At 37.3% G+C, this 27,453-nt stretch overlaps 1 protein-coding gene across 30 annotated transcripts in view; it reads left to right on the top strand.

Moving 5' to 3' along the window:
- The window catches only part of DLG2 (discs large MAGUK scaffold protein 2), a 1,042,459-nt gene that overhangs the window by 402,945 nt on the left and 612,061 nt on the right, over positions 1 to 27,453 (top strand). For 13 of the 30 annotated variants that reach the window (XM_080581542.1, XM_080581553.1, XM_080581544.1 and 10 more), the window contains one exon: positions 6,727 to 6,807. The exons of the other annotated variants lie outside the window; for them this stretch is intronic. In XM_080581542.1, the coding sequence (XP_080437668.1) occupies positions 6,727 to 6,807 (81 nt within the window). The remainder of the gene's footprint in view (positions 1 to 6,726; positions 6,808 to 27,453) is intronic. 30 annotated transcript variants of the gene reach the window in all.

The following is a 27,453-nucleotide window of genomic DNA, read 5'->3' as shown; positions in this document are numbered from 1 at the left end:
GAGAAAAGATGTAAAATATTTTGTATTGGCTTCAGCTGGAAAGCAGAATTGCTGATCTGAAGCCTTGCAGGATATGCCAGAAATACAGCCTATATAATGCAAAAGAGGCTCATGTTGGTTGTTCAGGAAAAAAAAAAAATATATTGTTTACACTTTCAGGGGAAAAATTTGACAAACCTATGTATTTGTGCTTGACTATTATCCTTACTTTATTAGGAGGTGAAGGAGGAGCTCATGCATATCAAATCCATTTTTGATGTACCTAATGCAACTGTCTGAGAAATATCTGAGAAGAGACCACAGTTTACTGAGCATGAGTTTAAGTAGTTTTCACTAAACATTAGGTTTAATCATGTAGTCTCTTATTCTCACAATTCCCTGTCTAAATGGCTGGTGAAAAGGATGTTAAAAACAAACAAGCAAATGAACAAACAAAGAAAAAAACACTGTTGCAGAATCAATCAGACTGTGTCATTGCTGATAGCTCTGATAAACAGAAATCTGAAAACAAGCATATTTGCATTTCTAGAAACCACTCCTAAAGTCATTGGTGACTGCTAGCTGAAGGAAAAAAAGAAAAAAAAAAAAAAAAAAAGAAAAAGAAAAAACAAACAAACAAAACAAAAAAACAAAACAAAAACCCACAACATATGGCATAGTAAACTCTACAATTAGTGCTGGGTGATTTTACCTCAGGTAGTGCATTGTGCACCTCTGGTAGCGGAAAGTGGCTGGGTCTGCACTGTGGTACAGGAGGTGGGTTTGCATGGTCTGGCTCCTGGTCCCTTCTAGAGCAGTTTTGGCCTGGAAGAGACCAGCTGGATTGATCCAAATCAGAGCCAGGGCTTCAGCCAACAGCTAGCATTGAGGCTAGTGAGGGTCCAGGCTTGAGCCTGCAGCTCAGCTGCCTTTTTTTGAAGGTACAGCGGTTTCCAGGAGGAGTTACAATATTACACAGGTTAAGCTAGCCAGGAGCACCAGCAGCAACATCAACAGGGAACAACAAAAACAAGCAGTTTCACAGCTGTTTGACAGCAGCAGTAAGGCTGTTTCAGGTGAGACCTGCTGGTCTGAAGCAACAGCTCTGGAAATCTCCAAACTAATTATACTCTGCTAGTAAGGTTACTTATTAGATTGACCAAAAATACATGAGCCTATATGGTGTTTTTTTAACCATTAATTTGGGGGCTGGGAATGAAAGGCATGCTTTGGGGACTGCTGCTTTAATGGCTGTGTTTTCCAAGCAGTAGAGTGAGCTCTTGCTACCCCTCAGTAAGTACACACAAGGGATGGAGAAGATCCCTTGAAAGACCACTGGACAATGACTGATCTCTGAATGCCACACGAACATCAGTAGCCTGTATTCTTTTTTCCCATTTCATGAATGGTGTCCAAGGATAGGACTGAAGAGCTGTGTTTTTGCAACAGTTATTTCAGCATTTGTTTTACAGAGACAATTAAGTGGAAAAAAAGAGGTGTTTATGGAATCCCAGTTTAGAAACATGGTTTTTCTAGGCTAACAGTGAAAAGTAATAGGCTGGCAACAGAACAAGCATGTACCCTGCATCCCATGTGAAGATGTGACATCCCTGCTCTTGTTTGATACAGTTCTTTCACTTGTCTCCTCACCTTTCTTTTCTTGCACTCGTTCCCTTACTAATCCCGTTCCCTCCAGCTCATCCAAGACAGTATTCAGCAGGTACTGATACTATACACTGACTAACCAGGATACCTGCTGCCTCTCTACAGGCAGATTCATACATTAAAGCACAGGTATGACTGAATTCCAGAGGCTTCTTTGGACCCAGCACTGCTCTTCTCCACAGTTCCTCCCAAACCTTTTGTTTTTACAGAAGCAATTGGCTTAACTGAAGAGAAAAGGCATGATTTTTTATTTATTTATTATTTTTTTTTCTGGGCTTCAGTCCCAAAGTAGATTTCTGCTCTCTCTCACTTTCTCTCATTCTTTTGAACCCTTCCTTGACTATGCCATTGTGCAATGCTGGATGGCTTTGTAAGTTCCAGTTTTATTCTGTGTCGCAAATATTTGTGTCAGTCAAATATAATGATACAGGGTAACAAGTGCAGCTTTGACTTAGTTATAGCTGCTACTTGACAAAACCATTTTCTGGTGGTTTAGGAGATGAAGCCAGAACTGTTTTAAGTGCACATGGAAAAGCTGCTGCCTGCTTTGATGGGCCTTTGGGACTTGACTTTTGCTTTAAACCAACAGGGCATGAGACATGGAGGCAGTCAGATCCTAGCTGCAGAAATCCTGGACGTAGCACGCCATCCCGATTCCTGCATCCAGATCAAGAATTAGAAGGGGAGGCAATTCATAACATGGTTATTATGTAAAACATATGCACAAATTGAGGCATTGTGTACACTAGCATAATTATCCATTGCTGACAATGAATATGCTGGTGCTGAATGTGATTAACCTGCAAGCGCAGCCAAGAACTATTCTTGTTCCAGAGAGCCCATGTTAAACCTGCCTGCTTGTAAAACTGCTTGGCACAGCTTTAATTGCACCCATTGCTGACACCCATTGTCAATAACAAACATTTTTTGCTGCTGTAGACAAGGGTGAAAATGTAAGGATGTTGCAGTGAGCCAAAGCTTGAAAGCTCTCACTTAGCTCGTATGCTCAGGATTTAAACTACTGGGGAAACTTTATGTCTCTGGCTATTTATTATTACATACACCATGTTCTTGGAAACCACTCCACATTTAACAGCAGTTAAACCCATCTGCTGCTCCTGAATTTTCATTTCATTCACAAGCCTGCTTGTTTTAAAAGTATTTTTGGACTCATCACCAATGTGCTATCAAGCTTTTATTATTCTGCTGTAAGTTGGCAAGAAGAAAGACTCAAATTTTAAAAGGAAATGGTAGCCTCCTATATATTTCTCAGCTTTTACTTGAAACTTCTCTTCCCCTCATTGACATAATTGAAGTTTTTAGTTTAAATGCAGTTATTTGCCACAAAAGTTCAACACCCCATTGCTAAATGCTGATTTTAGTGTTGCTTGTAATTGTGAGTGTGTAAATGCAGCATAATTACCTCATTGGTGTAAGGAATATATTTGAATTTAACAATGTTGATTGCAGATACCATTCAGTATACTGAAGTTCCTGTAAGGGCAGATTTTCTTGCCTTATTTACACACAATATCACAATTTTCCTTACACATCTCTTCTCCCTTTTTCTTTACACATCTCTCCTCCCTTTGTTCATGTTTTATTAATATTACTTGGCACAGCAATACTTCAGTGCCCTCTATGTAAGCTTGTCAGGGATTTTGTAGTTCCTTGAGATTTTCACATGATCTTCTTCAATTTCTGAAGATTTTTTTTCAAGCAGAAAACTCTATTTTCCTCAGTTTTCTTTGGGTGGCTGACTTGTAGGATACTGTCTGATGTTCTTGTATGAAAGTAAATTTTGTTGGACTTCCCAGCATTAAATATGTGCCCTTCCTTCTCCATGGCAATAAATAGATCCTGCTTTAATCCACAGATTCACAAGGCTTTCCAGACAGTGGTCCAGTTTAGATGTATGCAAGGCCTTCAAAAGAGGAATACTTGAACACTGAAAACAGTTTGTCTTTAAGTCTTGTGTAAAAGTTCGACTGTTTTTTGTTTTTTATTTTAAGGTGAGCTGTCCTGAGGGATCACCAGTGTCATACTTGTTCATAACATTTAAGATATCTGAAACACTTTTTTTTGTTTGTTTGTTTGTTTTTAATTAAAGAGCAGGAGATTTAAATTTTCTATACAATAAAACTCCAAAACTTTATATTTAAAGTATATATTTATAATATATATCATTAGTGTCAATGTCACTGTCTATTATTAAATAAAAGACCTGAAAAATAATAAAATGAAGACTCTGGGGTGAGATTCAGTTGCCTAAGATAGGCATAAGGTGCTATTTTAGATGTCCTGCAAGATCTAAGATGTTCCTGTGGCTGTCAGAAATGACAGATGGAAACCCACACCCTTCTGAAGCAGCAGCTGGAGATAAAGTGATACCTTACTGCATTTAATGACACTAGAAAACTCTGTTTGGGAAACTCATGCTGGCTCACCTTTAGGGTTGTTGTACTTATACTCTACGATGCCTAAGACTAATGTTGTTTTATAAACGCTCCCTCACTGCTGTTTGAGTAGAATTTATTCAAGAGCCTATTTTTACAAAGGGGATTCCATTTCTACACCATAGATCCACTCAGTGCAATTTGTACAATCTTGATTTGAAAGCAGGTATATATATATACATATATATTAAATTAATGCAGAGGAAATATGCCTTTTGCTGTTGGCAGGCTATTAATCATCTGGTTCTGAATTAAAATTGCTGAAATTACTAGGAAATAAACTTCTGATGGAGAAAAGCTATGGAGTCATAGCATGGGGGGCTGGAAAGGGTTTGTTTCAAGGTTTCAGCATCCTAGCAGTTAGGGACATTTTCCATAGTTTCCTGTTTAGGATGATATCTTTGGTTTCTGGCCTCAGTGGAGGCAACTGATCACTATCCCCATGTAATATCCTGTCTTTGGTCTTTCCTAGGCTGTGATTTCTAAACACCTCATCACTCTTTTTCCTCTTCTGTATATTTTCTTCATTTTTGTTCAGTACCTACCTCAAAACACAGTGTCCCCAAAATGATACGGTTCTGCTGGTATCTCATCATCAATGATTACAGCACACTAGTTATAACCTATTGTCCTTATACACAGATATTGTTAATATTTTAAAGGAAAGCTGTTTTGCAACAGAACCTCATTCTTGGCTCCTCTTTAGTTAATGATCTCCATAAATATATTCCCTACTTATATTTCTGCATTTAACGTTTCCTTCCTCAGAGCAGTTCTTAGTGCTCCATGAGCATTTCTCCTATGTTTATGAATCTCTACATTTCTTTTTGTAAGTCTCCAGAATCTATTCTACAAACTAAACTAAACATACTTATATGCCATGGTTGAAGTACATCAGCCCTGGTGGGCTTGTCCATTTAGTGCTTCCCAACCACCCCTGGTAGGCTTGGTCCTGTGTGGGAATCCATAGCCACTCACAGAATCACAGAATTGAAGGGGTTGGAAGGGACCTCGAAAGATCATCGGATCCAACCCCTCTGCCAAAGCAGGTTCCTTAGAGCAGGCTGCCCAGGTAGGCATCCAGACAGGCCTTGAATATCTCCAGAGAAGGAGACTCCGCAACCTCCCTCCACTCATTACACTGAATATTCCAGATTTTGTCATGTGAAAAAAATCCTGTCCATATTGGTTTGATTGAATATTCAGATCTAAATCCATCCTACTTACACAAGGCATGGTAGGAATGCATCCTCCAAAGGGCAATTCAGTGCATTTAAGCTTTGAACCATACTCAGGAGTTTCCCGTGTTTCAAAGGACTCTGCTCCCAGCTGGTACATCCAAATGCCTGAAGTTCGACAGCATCGGCATAAACCTCATCTCTTAATAATAATGTTTTATGACAGCAGTAATCCTTTCAAGCAGAGCTAGAAGTCCCTTTTCTTTAGACTATACTTAACATTTAAAATGTTATATTTTTTTTTGTTGTTTTGTTTGTTTATATAATTAGTAGCCATTCTTTATACTGACAGTGTTTCAAGACTTCCCTGAATGCCTTGTTAGCCTGGTGGTTTTACGCTTACAGGTAAAAAGACAAAATCTTGCAGATAAGAATGAAAAAATACTGGTGTTTGTCCTTTTGCGTTAAAAAAGTAGTATCTTTTAAAAGTATCTTATTAAAAAAAAAAGTCTATAAAGTAGTATACTACAAGGTGAGGATAAACTTTACATAAACGTCATAAAGAATACAGATTTTGTAAAAATGCTTTTCAGTACTTTAGGTATTAAACATTCTATCTATCTATATATATATAAAAACCATTGGATGCATAGCTACAGACACGATAGTTTTGCTGTTAACAAACTCTGTGATCCTTGCAACATATCTCTCCCTTTTACTTACAGAGCTCTCTTGTATTGTTTGGTAGGAACTCGTGTTTTCTCCAATGGCATTGACTCATGCCTAGTGAGGGGCCTGAATTCATTGCAGAGCTTCCATTTCATACACACACACAAAAAGAAGCCTGATATTCATTAAAAACAAACGTATAGTTTCCTACTGTTAAAACTTCACAAATTCGTAGTGATAATTAGAGTAGGTTTAAAAATATGGAAACAACAAGGTTATTTCTAATTTTAGCTAGAAAAGGGTGGACTTTCAAGAAAATGTTTATTTATTCCTTATAGCATTTTTGCTTGATTTGCTAATAATTACTTGAGATTGGTAGATGTTGCATACTAAAAATATACTGAAGTACAGTAATGCAGCATTAATTCTTGTAAAATATATCTCCCTTGATTGTTCTTCCTTGAAGGAAAAACAGCTATTTAATAGATACCTATAATCAATAGTATTTACTTGCCTTTTTGAATATTGTATAATATAATACTATTTCATTTATGTTAAAAAGCCTCTGGAAACTTCAGCCTGTAATAACACCAATTTACAGCTTGAAGGGAATAAATGGCATGCCAGATATATTCCCAGAGCGGTTATAGCAGGAAAGACCCCTAACCCCTGAAAAACAGCCTGGGAAGCAAAACCACGCAACTAAGCACCGTATGCAAACACAATGAAAAATCTGAGTTTGGAACATGTCCTGAGTAGATGTCTCTATGTACTTCCAGAAAGGCCAAGAGGAAGAGAATCCCACAGGTAGAGGCCTTCAGCTGGGACCTTTTCCTGAAATGGAATGGACTAATGCACAGGTGAGAGTAGTGCACTGAGCTGTGGATAAAAAAAAATAGATAAAAAGTGAGGAAAGGAAATAGTTTCTGGACTGCTGCTTCAGAGTTTTGACATTTATTTTTATTTATTTATTGAACGCCTCAGTAACTGACAAAATGCTGTAGCATATAAGAGGTTCTGCCTCAGTTACATAGTGATCAAACTGAAAACAATTTGGACTTTTTGAAAAACAATTGGCTTCACCTGGCTTATGACATCTGACCAAGTCAATGGTGATAGCCAATCGAGAGACTCTTCCCGAATGCAGTCCTTCTAACTGGTTTTGGATGTCTCCTATAGATTGAGATGGATTGTGCCAGAAAAATGATTGTCTCTCTCCATTGTCTATACTTTCTTTATGGTCAAATAACATGTCAGTGCCTAGATTTTAGATATCTCATGTGATCAGGAAAATTTCACCTTTTTGTTTTTGAAATGTCTTTATTCTCTTTTGGACTTGCAGTGATGCAATCAATCTCTTAGTTGTAACAGGCAGGACCAACCTGAGATACAGGAAAGGAAAACTAAGTATATTTGTGCTGAATGCTATCATGGACCTGAGAAGCCTGACAGACAACAGAATTGATGAAGATGTTTTATTTGTTTTATTATATATATATATTTTATCAAAGAGCTCTTTCAGTAAAGGAGTTGTCGCTGAAGCTACTAGTATGAAAAAAAGATCCAATTCAAACAAACAAACAAGCAAACAAAAAAGCCAATGAGTTCGTTGCATGATATTACTAACCTCCATAAATGTCTGTTATCAAAATATTCAGTTTAGTTTACACTGCATTTGTGTTCTCGGTTTTCAGTGTATGACCTCCCACCATTATGGTAATAGACAAGAGAGAAACTTGATATTTTGGTTGCTTGCCAGCTAGGTCCTTTGGAATCTCATGAGAAAAAGGAGACAGGTTAGGATTTCAGGATAATGCTCACTAATGGGATATTTCTGGTAAAAGTATTCTAAAGGGATATATTGTTGATGTCCAAAATGCTATCATTTGATTTCAGAGTTAACAAGACACAGGGATAAACAGGGCAGGTGATAATTCTGAGTGACCCTTGCAGAGCTCTCTGCCAGATGGACATCAATTTATAACAGCTTATGATGTCTAAGTAATTTTCATAAATGTAAGGGCCAAAAATACGTGGCATTTAAGGTGGCAACCCAAGATGAATTCAGTGGTACATATAATGGATAAGAACTCTTACAGTATGTATCTGAACACTCATTTTCTGCCTCCTAGGATTTTGCAAAAGGTCTAATGAAGCTTATTTTTTGGTTTATTTTGGATGCACATAACTAATTTTTACTTCTTTTTTAACACCTTCAAAGAAGAAAAATGAAGCTAGTCAGTCACTGTTTAATTAATTGTGTCATTTATTCACACAAAGATGAACAAAAACTCTAATACTTCTTCAATACTGAGTGGCACACAGTAGGAGGAAAGTGCTGTTTGCTCCTTAACAAGCCCATATGGTAGTAGGAGATCCAGTGTCCCTACTATGCAAACAGAACTGAATCTTTAAAAGCATGTTAAACAACATCTGTCAGTGATAAAATAAGTAAATCAGAAGGCTCATTACTTGATAACTTTCACCTAAGAGCCATAAAAAGGAGATTGACGAGATTTGTTAGAATATTTTTCAAATTCTGGAGTATGAGTATCATACTATTTATTTTTCTTTTTTAAATAATGCTACAGAGCAGGTTAGCTAGATGTCATCCCTGGATAAATATAGGAATGATTAATGAGGATTTAGCTAAGAAAGCAAGTGTAAGAATAAATTTATGGTAAGAATAAATTAATGATAGTCAGCATAGTTTTAAAGCAAAGCAATTATATTAGATAAACTTCATTTTAGAATGTGAATTTGCTTGATGAATGGCCCTAAATGTGGTTTAGGCTTTTGTAAAGCATTTGATTTAATATTACATTGTATCTTGTTTAGATAAATAACAGTATACTATATCAAAATAATATTCATTAAGGACTGCTTAGCTGACATCTCAAAGTGCTAGTCAATGAGAAATGACCCTCACGTCGAAATACTGAGAGATAGTCTCCCACGATTTAGAACTGGCTGTGGACAACATATTTCAATATTTTCTCAAATTACTTGGAAAGTGAAATAAATTCATGGATGGCAAAATTTGCCCATAATGCAAAGATTGAAAAAGTAGAAAAAGAGGAGGGCACAGCAGTCAAGCAGAGCAGTCCAGTTACAGTCTGGCATGGTAAAACAGAATCCACTCAAAGAAAATGATTATTACTTGGAAGAGAAAGATTACACAGCCAGAGGGAAGCAATGCCACCCACACATACACAGAGGGGACGCCTATGCTGGAAATGAGTGACTCTAAGATGGTTTCAGAGGAAAGAAACAGCTCAGCAGGAGCTTATACAATGAACATTTAATGTTAAAGAAAGGACTAAGAGTTAAGAATAAGGAGGTGGCTTCATTTGTCTATGCAACAACAGTGAGATAATGCAAAATATCATGCCAAGTTTTGGAGTCTATACTTTTAAAATATATTGAATATATTTATAGAGAGAGAACAGAGACTAGAGAAAAAATCCTCCAGAGAGAGACATAACTTTATGACAGCGTGTTCCTGTGGGGAGACTGGAAATAAGGGGATTCTTCAGTGCAGCAGAGAAAAGCAGAAACAAATGCTGGACAGGCTTTTTCTAGCAGTGAGAACATTGGACAAATTATCGAGGGAAGTGGTAGATCTCCACTGCATTACGTTTTCAAGATTAGATGCTTTTCTGAAATAGGTACACACACTTTAGTTTAAGGTAAGTTACTGTTGTCAGTGTTATGAGATGCCGTATGTTAGGCTAAACTCAGTGATATAATGATACATTCTGCCTTGAACTCTGAACATTTCAGGTACATATTCACTGCTCCAGCACACTCAGCAAATTCTTCTCAATGCAGGAATATGGGATTAAATGATAGAGGTGAGTGAGATTCCACTTATGTAACTAAGGCAGTTTATCACCTTCTTCCCCAGCTACTAGCTCAAATGAAAATATGTGGAGTTGTATTACTTGGTCTAATGAGAGCATTTACTTCCTTTCACCTTTCTTCTTGTGGGTGGATGGAGGCCAGCAATGCTTTTCTCACTCTGTGTTTTGCTTGGTTTGAGATCTTCAGCTTGCATTTCAATGCAGGCATGAATCAATCACACATTACCTGTGGCTACCCTTTGAAAGTTCAGTAGAAATAATTGCTGTCAATCTCCTAGCTGAAGGGGCTTCTCTCATAAAATACACCTGTATTTTATGTCATCCACACTTCTATTATTAATATCCCAGGGGAAAAAAAAAAAAAAGTCAGTGTCATAAAACATCCTCTAGGTTCACTTTTTTGCTTTTTTATTTATTTATTTTTTTTAACTCAATACACCAGATAGATAAAGAGCTCAGTACAGCCATCTCCTGGCCAAAATGTGTGGAGAATGAAGGCTAAATCCTGCCAATATCACTGATTTTTGAATTAGTGTTCCTTCATTGATTTGTAATCTGGAGTTCGTAAATTTTGATTAAAGCCAGAAGATCTCTTTGACAGGGTTTGATATTGTATCTGTGTTGTGTGACTGTTTGCCATCTACATCTCTGTGATATTTTGTGTGGTCTTTAAAATGGAATTCTGGACTTTCTAGACTCGAGACACATTGTTTCTATTCCTGGCTTTGCAACCAGTCTCTTGGCTCATTTTGTGAGCTTGCTTCATTTTCTTTGCCTTTGTTTTCCATCTATAAAAGGGAAATAACATTTTCCTTTCTTTTGAAATGTGCTTTGAGATGAAAGCCAAGCATCATACTGACTGAAGAGCCATTAGATTTTTTTCTATCTGTTTTACATATAAGTAATTCATTACTGCAGACTATTACAGATACTCTCAGTTCAGTGAATGATCTCTTCTCATACAATAACATTCTAGCACATTTAGAGGTAAGGGGAAACTGAGACCCCCTGCCTACAAGTCTATAGGTGCACTGTTCAATCCCTAGAAAAAGTATAATTAAAATGAGTTTTAATTTGCCCTCCCCAGCCCCCTACACCCCATTTTAGCATTTCTTTTATGGCCCCCTGCTTGATTTGGATTGCATATAAACTATGTTCTATAAGTTTGAGGTACCACAAAAGTAGATTCTATTCTACTTGCCCTGCATCATTCACTGGGAAAAAGTGACTCTTATCTCCAGTTGGGCAAGGATGGAAAGGTCCATTGCTCAGTTGTGAAATTTTCAAAAACAAATAATCAAACAAATCATGTTTTCATGCTTTTTTTTCCATTCACCAGCAAAATCTGTCTTTGTCTTAATGTCTAAAAACATTCAATGGCTACATAAATAGTTGTCAAAGTCTTTGGTCAAGTGCTAATGAAAACTGTTGAACAGTTGTGGTTTTGGTGTCCATCTCTTTCTGTTGTCTCTTGTTTTACTCTCAGATTGGAAACTATTTGAAGTTTAGCCACTTCATTTTTATTTCTGAATTTGCCGAAAACCTTCAACATTGGAGTTCTAGTCCTTAACACTGACACCAAGATGGATATAGGGCTAATGAAAAGTTAACATTCTTTGCATGATCTTAACGTTTCATCTGGGAAAAGTGGAACTGGACTCCTATACTCCTTATTGTCATTTGAAAAACCCACTAGAGAAAATAGGCAGAATCTGAGTCTCAAAAGCTGTCTGAGTTAAAGTAGAATTTCTCTGATGTACAGATTCACTTCCTTTCTGTATTTGGGGTCATACTTATTAACTAACATAGCTGTTTAGATTTTTCCCCTGCTAACTTTTTAGAAACTAGTCTTTGGTCTTTCCTATAAACCAATATAGAATTGTCAATTTACTCATTTTTTTTTTATGAATAATTTTGTACAAAAAACATTGCATGGGTATCACGTCTAATTTTGCCTGTGGTACCTTTTTATTATTTATGATTACTCAAGAGTAGTAGAGGAAGTGGAGGTATATTTTATCAGGTTTTTTCCCCTTTCTCTCATGGTGTCAGCCAATGTTCCCTTCTGGTCTCTCTGATGGACTTTGGCAGATCAGGCTGTCTGGCTTACCCCCCTTATGTCATTGGCCTTTCAACCTCACCAGCTGAGCAGAAGCATTTGCTTCCCTTCCTATTGAAGCAAATGATAAAACCTCAAATGACATAAATGAATACAAGATATCATCTACTATTTCTAGATGAACACTAACAAAACAAGTAATGTTTGAGGGGTTTTATTATTGAATAGCTGTCTTCTGGCTTGAATACTACTGAAAATTGTTGTTTTTCAGAAACAGGTAGGTAGTGTTATTAAAAAGGTGTATTATTTTGGGGTAATAGTTTCAAGGTGAAAGTTTTTAAGTTGTGGGGTGGCTTCTATTAACAGACATAACTGATATTTCTAGTGCTATTAGAAATATATATCAATAAACCAGCAGTAGTGGTCCCTGCAGAAACTCACATTTTCTCTGAAATTATTTAGTTCTATTTTCCACTCCTCTGCATAGAATTGTGTTTGTTAGACCTTTCGGTTACTGCAACCAAACCCTAGAGTCTTATATAATTGTACATCTCATTTGCAATCAACAGCAAAGGTAACTGCTGTTTTTAATCCTCAATTAAGTAATTCTCACATACTTTCCTGGAGAGGTCTAATATGAATATGGTGTTAGTGTCAAAGAAAACTGAATATACAGTTGGTAGTTTTGCTCAACAAAACTGAGGGAGATACTGGTGATATCAGTATTTTGTCTTACTTGCCCATGTTATATGGGGCAAAGTGAATGCTGGAGATTGAAATAAGTTTTTGTACTAGTTATTTATGATGTTTTTCATTCCTGTGATGTCATGCAGTGTAGGTTGTTTAATTTACAGCAACCCAATGATCTGGGGTTAAATGTTACAGGGGCAATGAAGAGGTTGTTCTGCTTTTAATTGATGCTGTGACCTACATTTTTCCCCAAGGCACCACAGCCATTTTTCAGAAAAATCCTGTTAATTGTAATTGTACTGTGCAGTGCTGGGTCAGTTCTAATTTCCATTATATAAACTTTAAAAACTAGGGGGTTTTAGTTCAGGTATTTTAAATCCCATTAGGTAGGGATTTGCCAGCTACCAACCTCATCTCATATTAGATTGAGATTAGGTTGGTAGCTTGGATACAACTGTTTTCTGAGACAACGATGGCTTCAGTCTCGCAGTCACTTCTGTACAAAACTCTGTAAATTTTGACTGGCCCAAGAGGTACCTGCATAGGCTGTGTTGTTGCTGAAGGCACTTCCTACGTTTTTGAGAAACAAAGCCAAAAGTGATGAATATTTATGTCAGTTTAATTTCCCATGGCTTCCTGTAGAACAGATGTATGGTTCTGACCATCCGCTAACCCTGGTTTCTGGAGTAAACCCTAACCTCAATGTGCTGTTAAATACACTCCATATTTCCTCCCAGAGGAGAGCACATCCATGCATCTGTCCTATGGTCCCTATACCACCTGCCTCATGGAAACAGTGAGATGTATTTTGGAAATTTGGATGAAAGGTGGCTTACATTAGTATAAAAAAAAATCATCCCTTCTTACGGAAGAGGAAATTTATTTCTCATCCCTAGCCAGTGAAACTTTAGAGTCACCAGACTGTAATTAAACCCTCTCCGTTCCCATTCTTTCATACAGAAGGTTATAAGGTCAACATATATTATCAGACTGTTCTTTACTTCCTTGATTTTTTCCCCTTATGACAGACTTAATATGTTTGATTTTTATTTATTTTTTAATATCAATTTATCAAAATGGGGCTAAAGAACACTTCTATAATTACGTGATTACTTGAAACGTCTGGGATTTCTTGATTACTTAGGTATGAAGTTAACTTAGGTTGGCTAAACAGCTCACTATCATGAGAGCTACAAATGTTTCTGAACACTGAAAGATAGACACAAAGCTTCCCAGGCTAAATAATAATAATAATAATAATAACAACAACAGCAACAACAACAACAACAACAACACAATCTTTCACTTATTACATAAAGCCATCATTACAGAGCAGTAAGGAGCTCAGAAATAACTTCTGCAAACTTCAGCAGCCTGAAGTAACAGTCTAAATTCACTACTTTTCTTCAGACCTTTTCAATATCTTGCAGATAAGGATAATATCCTTAAGAAACATAAGTAAGTACTTTTATAGCTTCTGGAGACAATATCCTGATTAAATATTTTAAAATGCTGCTATTTATTGAAGTTAGAAAGTTGGGGTATCACTGACCATTGGGAATGATTAATGTAATTCCCTTAGCTTTGAGTATAAATTTAGAAATTAGTCATCATTCAACTTGTAGTTTAAGGTAGAGTAGTTCTTCCTTCGGAAAATCCTTCTGAAAAAGAAGTGTGTTATATCTTAAGGTGTACTCTTAAATGCCTTTACTTTATATTCATTCCTGGTGTCTCAGTAACTGTCCAACTTAATTTTTTAATTTATTTGGTCTCCACATATGGAATTGAAATTATTTTTGTATTTGTTTCATACTTGCAAATCTTAACCAATTCATAGAAGCATGGATAATGTGAAATATGAGATATCTAAGCAGTATCTTTAATTTTATTGGTAATATATCCTCTTTCTGTAGATAGCCCAAGGCCCTTCAATTGTTTACATAAACTGTTTGTAAGAGGTTTACAGCTACAAATGGAATTCTTTTTGTATGTTATTTTAAGAAGAATTTTCCAGGGCAAAAGTAATCATGATGAAATGTAGTTGTTGCAGTACAGAGTTGTGTTTCAAGGAAACTTATTTCAATTGTGTTTTACTTCTTCTTCTTTATTGTTGTCACAACAGAGGAATGTAGAGCTTGTCAATGATTTAATATCGAGTGCCTACACATCTGAAAAGAAAATGTTTGGTTTAAAGTTTTACTCCATGTTGGATGCTGGTTAGAGCCATATATTTATTCAGAACTTTTAATCATTGAATAACTTAAAAGATATGGGAAGTAGTAGACAATTTGGAGAATTTTACAGAACAAAAAGAAACAGTTTAAAATAAAGACCAAAGTGAATAGCTGTCATGTCCTTGGCTTCTACAATGGGAGAATGTTTTCTACAATGCCATTTCCACCCAAATCTCAACAACAGGAAAACAGCACCTCTGTTTATTGGGGAACAAAATGATTGTTCTTGCTTACAGAAAACATTATTAACGATTTCATTACGAATGAGGAATGGCTGAGTTTTGTTTAATCTGTAGCTAAATACTGTAGAAAGTTTCAAAATCTAGAAACTCTTGAAACCTGTAAAGCACAGGTGATTAAGATACATTGTCATTCAGCATTCTGAACATGAGCCAAACATGCTCTTTATATCAACTCCATGATTAAATAGAAAGTTTTTCAATTGTCTATTTCAAACAGAGAAAGCCCATAGAATTGAGAATATGATAGTTCTGCAATACTGTGGTTATATACAAGGCAGAGGATATTGTGAAGAGAGTGAGAATATGTACATTACTATGTAAGTTTTCAGTAATGTTGCAGGTTTTAATTATCATTGAATGAGTTGACTTAGAGCTTCCCCCACACACATAAGTATATAAGTAATGTATTCTTATCTGAGAACAGGTATAGATTTCTTTGGATATAGGAATTTGAAATTGCAGCTTTTGTTTTGACTTATAAAACCTCTCGTAGTTACATGTCTGTAGTCTTACAGATGTATTCTGTCATCTTCGCCCATATTCAAAGGGTTTCTGTCCCTTCTGACCTCTGAAGTCCTTTTAGAAATATGAAGTTCTTACTGCACAAATTTCAGTTCTTACTGGCCAAATTTCAAGTGGCCAGATTCTTTGATTTTGTTTAGAAGTTCCCTCAAAAGAATTTTACTTTTCTTAGCTTAAATTCTTCTTCAGCTTAAACTCCACAGATGTTCTGGATCTCATATTTTCAAAGCTCCTTTTGAAGGCTTCTAAAACAGTAAAGGGAGAGGCCCTGAACAACCTGATTTAAGTTTGAAGTTGGCTTTGCTTTGAGCAGCACTTGGACTGCATGGCATAAGTGACTTGCAGCCCAAATTGCAATTCTAGAATTCTATGATTCTATGACTTTCACTGAATTTAACTGGGGATTGACTTTGAAAAGCAAAATTAGAGATTATGAATTGACCATCGTAGACAAATTCAAACCCCCCCCCCCCCCCATTTCTTAACCACACCTCTGTCGTTCTTAATGTTCAGTACAGCTTTTCCTTTTCCCTGTTTCATTTCCAATCCTATAGTGCTAAGATACTTCTCTCTCTCTCCCCCCGCCCCCCCCCCCCCAAAGAAAAAAAACAACTTCAAAGCCCTTGGTCATTTCATTGTGTTTTTGCCTTCTCTTACCCTGATCCTGCCAAGTCCCTGTTGGCAGAACCATGTTACAAACTTTTTGCATCACAGTAATGTCATTGATGGTGCAACTTTCCGATATTATTTATGCAATACAATACACTTGCAGAATTGGAGTAAACAACTGAGATGAATTTTCTTTTCTGATATTTTCTGTTATATAAAAGAAAGAGGAGCTTGTGGGATGTTTCAATGACAGACTTCAAGTACCATTCCTGGGAGCCTTGTGGGAAACTGAACTTGTACAAGGTCCAGTTTTACTCTCCTCTTGGGGAATGCTCTGAGACCTGGTAACAGATGCAAAAGGTGTTCACTTACAGAAAGAGTCCAAATGTGCATTCTGGAAGTGGCCACAAGGGCTTTTTCACATGATGTTAGTATACCAGATGCTTTGTAACAAAAGGGATAAAACTCTTCTCCTGTCCATTCTGAAGCACTTTACCCATTATTTAACACCCGTACCAAGAATTTACACAATTTTTGCCTCTATAACACAATGTTTTTTGGGAAAAAAATGTTTTGTTTTGTTTTTTTTTCCATTGTGATGGATGTAGGCTGTGATCCTTAGGCCATGAGGTCAGGGGTTAAATGCTAGACACACATTTTCTAGGTTCTCCTCCTGACTCTTCTGGCTATTACTATTTTTAATTTCCTCTGCAAATGAATTAGCGGAGCTTTCACTAGGCCATTTCAAGCAACAATGAAGGAGAAAAGGCTAGGTCTATAAGAAATGACTAAACCTTACTCACTCTTCCCCAGTGTTACAGAAGGAAAGGAGAACTGTAATTTGGAGATGATTGGAGTCTGGAATCAGCAGGTAGAAATTTTACCTATGTTTACAGAGTATAAAACCCTTCCCATGACTTTTGAAACAACTTCATGACTTCTTGAGTTCTGAGTCAAGACATTTTTTAAAATCTTTTGAGGGTTTACTATTTGCTGCTTTTTTTTCCCTAGTAATTCAGCAGTTTAAATTAGATAATTGCTGTGCAAATTCCAAGGTTCTCCTATGAATGTCAGCACTCGCCTTCTTTAGCTGCTGGGAGAGAGGTAGCTTTTGAATGAATAGTTGATCTTAATGAGTAAAAGCTGTCTTCTTATTTTAGCTTTCTAATGGCATTCCTGTTGTAGCTTTTGCCCGGGTTTGTATACCTGTTGGTAAAGAGGATGACTTGAGGGTAATAGTAGGTATATTTGAGCAGAAGACAAGAAGGAGATACTGATGACAAATTAGAGAAACATAAGTTAAAAGACTAAGATAGGGAGGCATCATATGGGGAAGAGTGAGTCTCAACAACACAAAAAAAGAACAGGAATGGAAAGATAGAAAGAGTAGACAGACTGTTGATAAATTGATTATGGAATAGGTGCTGTTTGCTGAGTAGAGGGTATATAATGTTAACTGCTTAAAGTTCATTCCCTCTTGCTTTCTTAGTTTTCTGTTGACTGTATAACATAGAAATGCAATAATAATCTGCAGCAAGGCTAAGGTTGAACCATAACTGAAGCCATAGATTAGCATTCCTTCTTTAATAAGGGAAAACCTCTAGAGAAAGAATTGGATATATCGGACATTTTCACTGGTTTTACTGTTCTACGAACTTTCAGATTTTATAAGACAATTGCCTTTTAACTATAAACATGACTAAGCATCTCATATTCTGGTTAAATAACCCAAATAATTCATTATCCAAGAAGCGCTCTGCGGTTCTTCATTAGCCGTGGGTTGAAGAACCCCAAACAGACCTAATTCCTCATCTTCACAGTACAGGATAACTCATGCCCTTTACATCAACTTTTCTTTTCAGTGGGACTAGTTTTAGTGCAAAGGCTATCCCAATGTAATAAAATGGGCTTTTTTTTTAATATGTTCCTTGATTGCTACAACTAAAAATGTAAGGTATTCACAAACCAACTGAATTATTTGATCAGAGTGATTTTCAGACTTCTCACCTATTCCCACCCCTCCAGTATTAAATAAGGGTGCATGTGGCTTTCCCAGTGCAAGTCAGACCAAGGTTCTTTCGGAACGGAGAGAGATATATATCTTCACAGGCTTACAGAGTGTAGTGCAGAGACGCTCTTCAGTGAGTCTGTCTCTTTCAGTTGAGTACTTAGAGTTTGGGTGTTATAAGAAAAAACGGTATAAACCCTTTTGCTGGTAAAGGAGTTGCTTAGTTCTGCGTATTTACTCTGCTGGAAGAAAAAAGGGGGGGTGTGGGGAGAGATGTCTGTTTTGAAAACTGTGACACTATAGCCTGGACTTTATCTAATAACTAGTTTTGTGCATTTGAAATTGGAAAACTAAGTGATTAAGGATTTGATCTTAACTAATGTAAATCATCTAATCTGATGCCTGAAGCAGTTGTCTTTAGCATGCTGTACATCCTTATTACAAGCTTATACTGCAGAAATTTTCTACCACTGTAGGCACTTCATTTACAGAGTCTGAGAAGCTGAAATCAAGTGAAGAGTTAAATAGAAATGGAAACAATGGGTAAAGATACGACAGTCTAGATTACTTGAGCTGTCAGTCTTAGATAAAGGCTAAACAAAGCTCACGTTCCACTTCCAGGTAGAAATAAAAATGACCTTTCTTGAGCTATGCTTCACTAAACATAGTTGTTGACCAACAGTCCTAATCATAGTGAAATGTCTTCTTTCCAGGATTTTTGTGACTTGCTGAGCACAAAAATGACATTGCATGCACACAAAACAGCTGTTTATTGTGAATGAGTACCATAAATATGCATGATACTATATATACCTAACATGCCTAGGCTGCCTGTAGATCTAATGGCACAAAGCAGTACATAATTCAGAGGAGGGAGACTGAGAAGTAACTTTGGAAAAGAGTGGCTTGGCTTCATTAAGACGGCGTAGATTTTCTATTTGTTCATCTTTGTGCTTTTGTATCTCTCTCTCTCTCTCTTTCTCTTAAAGCAAGGGAATTTGGATGCTTTTCTTAACACAGCAAGAAATGTGAAGAGAGAGAATTAAGAGGGGGGTACTTATTGTGCTGTGATATTTAAGTTTTTATGTGGCTACAGCTTCATTGGATGCTAGGGTACCAGGAATGTCAAATCAGCTATCTCTTTGGGAAATAAAGTATGACAATTACTGATTAAATATGAAATACTGTTTGCAGGAGACACATTGCAAAGACTGTGTGCCAATACTCATGCAATTCGTCGTGATGAAAAGTAGAGAATCTCATGCTTTGGACATGTGGTGTCTCATTCTCTTAAAAGGGAATTCAGTTTTATTTCAATTTAATTTTTTGAACCTTTGGTGTTAAATCCAGACTTACCAGGTGGCAAGTGTATGTTGATGTGTAGGAGGATCCCACGGATTAAAAGCCATGTTTTTATGGGTCCTTGTGTGTTCAATGTGAAGGAAGTAAAAATAGTTTTGTAGGGTAAGCACAAATTTTACAAGGTGCACTAAACTAGGTTCAGCGGAGTGTTGCTGAATGCTGCTGTTTTGCTAGTTTAGCTGTAAACTGTTCAAGTCATCGCTGTCATGAAGCTTAATGTTTTCATACTGTGCTATGTAGGGAGAGATTAAGGCCTTCCAATTGATGGCTAATTCTTGTCTGGTCATTTGTTTTCATCTTGTATTAATATGCTGACATTGGTCGTTCCAAGAAGTCAGTAGAGAATTGCCCTGACTTCAGAGTATTTTGCTAGGGAATGCTGGACCTCAACATCTTTACACATTGCCTTGCTAGTCTTTAAAAAAAAAAATAATAAAAAATAGAGTCTTACTTGTCTTTAAAAAGTACATTCAGAAAGTGGCATGTTCGTGATGTTCGTGTCCCATTCCCAGCTGAGCCTCCTGGAGGGAGCCAAAGGCAGCGTACAGCTCAGATATCTAATGGGTTTGCACTGTTCCTAGGCTAAGGGAGCCCTCTCCCACCGCTAATTGAGACACATGGACTGTCCACAGCTTTCTGTTGCTTGCCTGTGTATCTCATTCCTGGAGATACAACAGTTGGAACACAACAGGACTGTTAAGTTCTTATAGCATTGCCAATGTTCAGCATGGTAAACAAAATATGTATTTCACTCTGGTGATGTGATCAAGCAAACCTGAGTGAAAGCATATTGTGGAAGTGGTCAAAAAAACCCTACTGCTACTACTGACATCAAATTACATACTGACACAGAAAATGAACTGCAATAAACCATTTCTAGCACTCAGAAGCATGCAGGGACTGATAATGAAAATTGGTCTAATAATTTGAAATATGTGGGTATCAAATACACAAATCCTATGTCCTAGCCACTAAAACATTTTCAGTAAATGGAACTTTTATTAGAAATTTTAATCAATGCCTAGTTAAAGACGTTACTTTTCCAATCATTTGCACACTGTTTAGTCTATTGCACTGCTTCACTGGTGGAGAACAGTTGAGGTTTTCATCTTTCTCATAAATTATACTCCAGATTTTGATAAAAGTTATATCTTCCAAATTAAATATGCTGGCTGGCCTTCTTGTTATATATCATGAGAGCAAACTGTTTTTTATTTTATTGCATTTGGGTATTGCTACATTTGCTTGGTTTCAAATACCATAATTAAAATAACAATGGACACTGATTATGACAGACCTATGACTAAAGTGTAGATAAAATCTTATTGTTTTTTTTTTTTTTTTTTTTTTTTTTCTGACTCAGGAAAATTGTATTTACAAGTTTCTGGTCAGCTGAATAACAATTTTTACACTGGTTATAGCTGAACATATATCTAGCAGGTTGAGTTTGTTTTTTTTTTTTTCAGTATATTCTCACATTTTTACATTCTCTGGTGTCTCTGCATATTTTATAAAAGATCAGGTGTGTATATGATGGTGTCCAAATTTGTCACAGAATGCACATTAATATCCATTAAAATTGTCAAAGAGCAATACTCATCCTCTACATTGACAAGATATCAAAGCAGCTCTGCAGTCTTATACGCAGCTAATTGGAAATTTCAACTTGCTGTTTGTGTCATTCTGTTCTCTGAGTGAGATTTTGATCAACTATAAAATCTCATCCAGATTTCCTTTTTCTTTTTAATTCTGTGAAGAAGCTCCAAATACATCACGTAAATTTGTGAATACTGCCTGCTCATAGTGAGGAAGTTCATGAAAACCACATGGTAGCAATTGCTCACAGGATAAGTCAATTAAAATGTAGCTAATTTACTGATGTATATATTGGTTGAACTTATGAAGCAAAATGATTTAATATTCAACTTAGTGAGGATTCAAGATTAAATTAATGATACAGCTCCTCAGCCTAGTGGCTAGACCAATTCATATAATATTATCTAAAACTCTATATAGTTCCCTCTTCCAAGCCATGGGAATAAAATGTTTCTGCTTTTCAGATTACTTTAATGATCTTGAAATTTTCTGACAACGGCCTCCATCTAGCTTTCAGACTTTCTATGCCATTGGTCATATCATGATACAACCCCGATTCTCCTTCCAGTGTCACTGCCACAAAAACTGGGACTGCTGTTTTAATATTGTTATCTCAAGCACATATGAGTGAGAAATAACCGTGGTAATTAATAAAAAACAAACTCTATGATATTTCAGTAAAGGTTATACATACTTATTCCATGAGTCAAAAGAAATCGAAGTACATAGTCTGATACCTTGACAATCTTTGTGGGACTAGATAAAATTTATTCTCATTTGATATAAGCTCTTTACTCCAGTGTTACTTCTGAAATGATCCTTCTTCTATTTGAAACACTATCAGGAGACATTAAAGGGAGAAACTTTCTTAATGTACTAGACAGAGAGATAGGACATGGTGCAGCCAAAAGAAAATGTTAGAAGCAACTGGAAAAGTGGGAAAAAACATGGATATTAGAAACCAACCTCAACTACAGAAGTCTTCCTATACTGGCTACATTATGTATAGTTATAATTGGGAATATATATTCCTTCAGACTCTTGTTTGCTTTTGCTGATGTCAAACACTATCCAGATGGCAGAGTGAATTTTCTCTGTTCGCCTCGTTTTTATCTCATGCTTTTCGTGACCTGTATTCCTTACAAAGCCTATTTAAATTTTTCTTTTTCTTTATAGAAGATATTACAATGTCCTTCGTTGCTGGTCCTATTGCCATATATTTCTCTCCTTTGGAACCATTTCTTAGCTCATAAACCTAATTTGTCGTTTTTTCTTCAATTTTCTTAAATTTTCTTAAATGCTTGTTTTCTGTTTGCTGATTCCAGTCTTAATGACCTGAGTGCTTTAGAAACAAATACTACTTGTAAAGAATATTGCTGGTAATCAGTATCACTTTTAGATCCTGTAACAGTAAGCCATATATTTTTTCATATATATATATACATATATTCTGAGATGTGACAGTATAAACCAATACATTTTATTATACCAGCCCAAGAAGTACAATACCATCTGCAGACAGTCCAAAGGAGGTGTTTTTGTTTGTTTGTTTTTTTGTTTGTTAGTTTATTTTTTAAGAAACAGAGGAAAGAAAAAGTCTTCTTAATGAGACCTAAAAATTTACAAAGGAAGAAACTGATTCCTCTCATCTCAGTGAATGCCTTGGGCAGTCGGTGCAGAGATGCTCAGGAAGAGAGTGAGCAGAGGCATGAGCCCAGGGAAGGGTCACTGAGCCCTTCTGCTCAAGTGGCTTATCCTTGGAAGCATAGACTGGAGAGCTGTGAACTCAGAGCATATATTCTCAGTCTCCTGTCTTTACAGAACTTGTTAGTACCTACAAAATAAAGAAACTCTTTGCATTACTGTCTCAGGATTCTCATTAGTCAATCCCTGTAATGAATGCACAATAGAAAAGAATTAAAATAGAAAGAAATGCAGCACATGGTTAATCTATGCATTAATTTTTGTTGTCGTTTCCATTAAAATGAAGAATTTTAATATTCTTGTGGAATTTAAATCATACCTTTATTTGCCTGGCTATCTCCCAGCACACAGCAATATAACCTAAATCTCCCTCTGCTTCTGTGAGTTAATACATACTAACAGGTGATGTCATCAACATAAGAACTTGGAGAGACATAAGAAAGTATACATAGAAAACTTTTCCAACCTCTGAAATAAGCTGACAGCTCTCTGAGGAGGAATCAATCAGCTATTTGAGCAGTGCATATAACTCATAACGAGAAGTAAAATAAGTGAAACTGCCAGGAAAATCAAGTGATGAAATTTAAATTTTAAATCAGCATTACCCAGGACACGGGATTGAAACTCCTAACATTTCAGCAAATACTATTGATCTTTTTTTTTTCTTTTTTTTTTTTTTCCCCATCAGTGCTTGTACGGAATTATGATGCTAACCTTAACTGATCAGGGGAATAGTTTTACCTGCTGAATTGTGATCACCACCTTCCGTATATCCATGACTGTTCTTGCAAATCTCCTTGGTCTCAGGATCCAGCCTTCTCGGATGCAAACTCAGGGTTTTCTCCACTTGCCACTGTTCCAGGTGCCCCTTTGTGCTTGTGTAGATGATCACATAACCTAATACTTCCTGTGTACCAGTCAATATTTTTCAGTGCAGGTCTTTACATGCTTTTGTTCTCTTCACATTTTGGCACATGCTGCTAAAGCACCAGTTCGTCAGAAAGCCTGTTTAAGCAATTTTGGAAAGAAATATTTTCCTCTATAAATTCAGAGATTTGGTGTCATTAGATCTTGTGGCAGAAGTGAAACACAGGCACTACCCATGCACTTGCCTGATCTTTGTTCTCCACTCATCAATACACAATAAGCTTAAGGGTCTATACCAGCAGGCTGCCCAAGGATACATAAGATTTAGTCATATTTCCTTAATACAGCAACATACACTGGACTAAAGCATACACCTATTTCATGGATGGACATTTCCCAGTAAGGCATTCCATGCTGAAAAGTATCAGGTGATAGAGAAACCATCACTTTCTTGGGCGGTTCATTCTGATGGCTGCTTGCCTCCTCTAGTAGCATGCACCATTTTCTAGTGCAAAGCTGGCTGGTAGTAGTTTGTAGTCACTGGCTCTTGTTGTTATTATTTTTTTTTTTTTTACTATATTAACCACTGCATTCAAATCACTTCTTAGTCATCCGATGAAAAGTTAAACAGCTTGAATTAAAAGATTTTTTTTTCCTCAGCCTTCGAATCTTTCTTCTCTTTGTTCAGGTGCCCTGTTTTACAAAGCCCTTATTTAAATGTAGATACTTAAATTCTCTGCAGTATCCTTGCATTGGTGTTATGGTGTGCTATACTGAAGTAAAATCATTTCTGTACCTTGGCTTGCTCCTGATTGGGTCTATTGCTCTTCAAAGTTATATCTAGAGACTAAATTAACTTTTCTTCCAAAACAAATATCATAGGAGTTTCTTGTGCTTGTCTACCACAACCCTTAATTCTACTCCATCACTGTTCCAATATTCAACACCTCTTTCTGTAGGCTTTACCTATTTTCTTTATTCCTAAATATATTTCTTATGAAAATACTGAATGGGAATAGTTTCAACTACTTTCAAATATTCACATCGTGAGTTACAGTTAGCCCGTGTTTCCTTTATTATCATTATACAGCCACTTCTAGGGTGCTGCTAATCTGATCTCTCATAAGCATATAAACGCCGATTTCTTTGACTATTGAAAGTTGGTAGCTCTTCTAATGAGGTGACTAGCTCAGATGTCCACGAAGTAGGCAGTTTAATTTGGCCAGATGAATCCCATCTCTTCTGGGGGAATGGACCTCTGCAGCCCTGCCTTCAGTATTTTCAACTGTGCCAATTTTTATGTTGTCCAGATTTTTCATCAGAAGCATTTTTATGCATTTCAAACCATTTAATTAAATGGTTCAGTAGTGCAGGACTTACTGCTATAGATACAAATCTACATTAGAGATATTTCCATTCAAATCATGTTACTCCACTGTTGACTACTTTTTATATTTATCGTCTAGCCAGTTGTCTGTTAAATCTATGCTTTAATGCCATTTAATAGTGCTAATTTTCAATGTAGTTCTCGTGTAATGGCCTTTCAGAAATCTGAATATTTTACATTTGACAGTTATCTTTGTCAAGCAAAGTGGTATGCTCATAAGAGGATGAAATCAGTTTTAGAAAGACCTGTTTTCCGTAAAATCTAGGGCAAGCAATTAGCAACATTTTTCTTTCATTTATGTTGAAAATCTGTGTTTTCTATGCCTTTTCTAAATTTCTGAAGAAGGACCGCTTCATTTCTCATGAGCACTACATTTCTTATGACACTTGTTACGGTTGTGCTGCAGTTTTGTATATATGCCACTCTGTAATACCTAAGAGATTAACCTAAACACCAGCTACAACCATAATACCTTAGAGTTTAAAATCAACATGAAAATATTTTATTTGTCACTTTGTATAAATTAGAAGCTTTCAGTTTAACTGGAAGTGTGTATGTATGATTTTTAATGGATGTAACTGTCCATATATGTTTAACAGTATTAATTTAGGTTTAGAGGTGAACATTTTTTTTCCATTTGAGAGACTGACACATAACTATCATCAACTATAATCAACTGTACTTCTCTATTAAAACAATGAACGAGTTCAGCTTTCAGATCATTTTTTTGACCAGCTGTACAAAGTTTCTTGTCCTGTTGTCTGTCCAAACAAAAAGTCACTCTCCATCTTTTTTATAAGCCCCCTTTAAGTATTGAAAGGAGGTTTGAGTATTGCAAGGAGGTATCCCCAGAGCCTTTTCTTCTCCAGGCTGAACATCCCCAGCTTCCTCAGCATTTCTTCACAGGAGAGGTGCTCCAGCCCTCTGATCAACTTCATGACCCTCCTCTCGACTTGTTGTAGCAGATCCACATCCTTCTTGTGCTGGGGGCTCCAGACCTGGATATCATAGAATCATAGAATATCCTGAGTTGGAAGGGACCCTTAAAGATCATCAAGTCCAACTCTTGACACCGCACAGGTCTACCCAAAAGTTCAGACCATGTGACTAAGTGCACAGTCCAATCTCTTCTTAAATTCAGACAGGCTCGGTGCAGTGACCACTTCCCTGGGGAGCCTGTTCCAGTGTGCAACCACCCTCTCTGTGAAGAACCCCCTCCTGATGTCAAGCCTAAATTTCCCCTGCCTCAGCTTAACCCCGTTCCCGCGGGTCCTGTCACTGGTGTTAATGGAGAAAAGGTCTCCTGCCTCTCGACACCCCCTTACGAGGAAGTTGTAGACTGTGATGAGGTCTCCCCTCAGCCTCCTCTTCTCCAGGCTGAACAGGCCCAGTGACCTCAGCCGTTCCTCATACGTCTTCCCCTCCAGGCCTTTCACCATCTTCGTAGCCCTCCTCTGTACACTCTCCAAAAGTTTCATGTCCTTTTTATACTGTGGTGCCCAGAACTGCACACAGTACTCGAGGTGAGGCCGCACCAGCGCAGAGTAGAGCGGGACAATCACCTCCCTTGACCTACTAGCGATGCCGTGCTTGGTGCACCCCAGGACACGGTTGGCCCTCCTGGCCGCCAGGGCACACTGCTGGCTCATATTCAACTTGCTGTCTACCACGACCCCCAGATCCCTCTCTTCTAGGCTGCTCTCCAGCGTCTCATCGCCCAGTCTGTACGTGCAGCCAGGGTTTCCCCGTCCCAGGTGCAGGACCCGGCACTTGCTCTTATTGAACTTCATGCGGTTGGTGATCGCCCAGCTCTCCAACCTATCCAGATCCCTCTGCAAGGCCTTTCCACCCTCATTCGAGTCCACAACTCCTCCAAGTTTGGTGTCATCAGCAAACTTGCTCAAAATATGCAGCATTCCAGGTGGGGCCTCACAAAGGCAGAGCAGAGGGGGACAATCACCTCCCTCAACCTGCTGGTCACTACTCTGTTGATGCAGCCCAGGATGCAGATGGCCTTCTGGGCTGCAAGTGTGCACTGCTGGCTCATGTCGAGCTTTTCATCCACCAGAACCCCAAAGTCCTTTTTTGCAGGGCTGCTCTTAATGAGTTCTTCTGCCAGTCTATACTCATGGACAGGATTGCCCCAACCCAGGTGCAGCACCTTGCACTTGGCCTTGTTGAACCTCATCAGGTTCATGTGGGCCCACCTCTCAAGCTATTTTCCAGGTCCCTTTGGATGGTATCCCTTCCTTCTGTTGTATCAACTGCACCACTCAGTATGGTGTTGTCTGCAAACTTGCTGGATATGTTTAAGTATTCTTCAAAAGTTACAGAAACAAGATTTTGTGTATAATTTCATCCTG

This window comes from Anser brachyrhynchus (assembly GCF_964034855.1).
Source record: "Anser brachyrhynchus genome assembly, chromosome: 1".
In the NCBI taxonomy this organism is placed as follows: domain Eukaryota; kingdom Metazoa; phylum Chordata; class Aves; order Anseriformes; family Anatidae; genus Anser; species Anser brachyrhynchus.
This window is presented reverse-complemented; position numbering and strand designations above follow the sequence as displayed.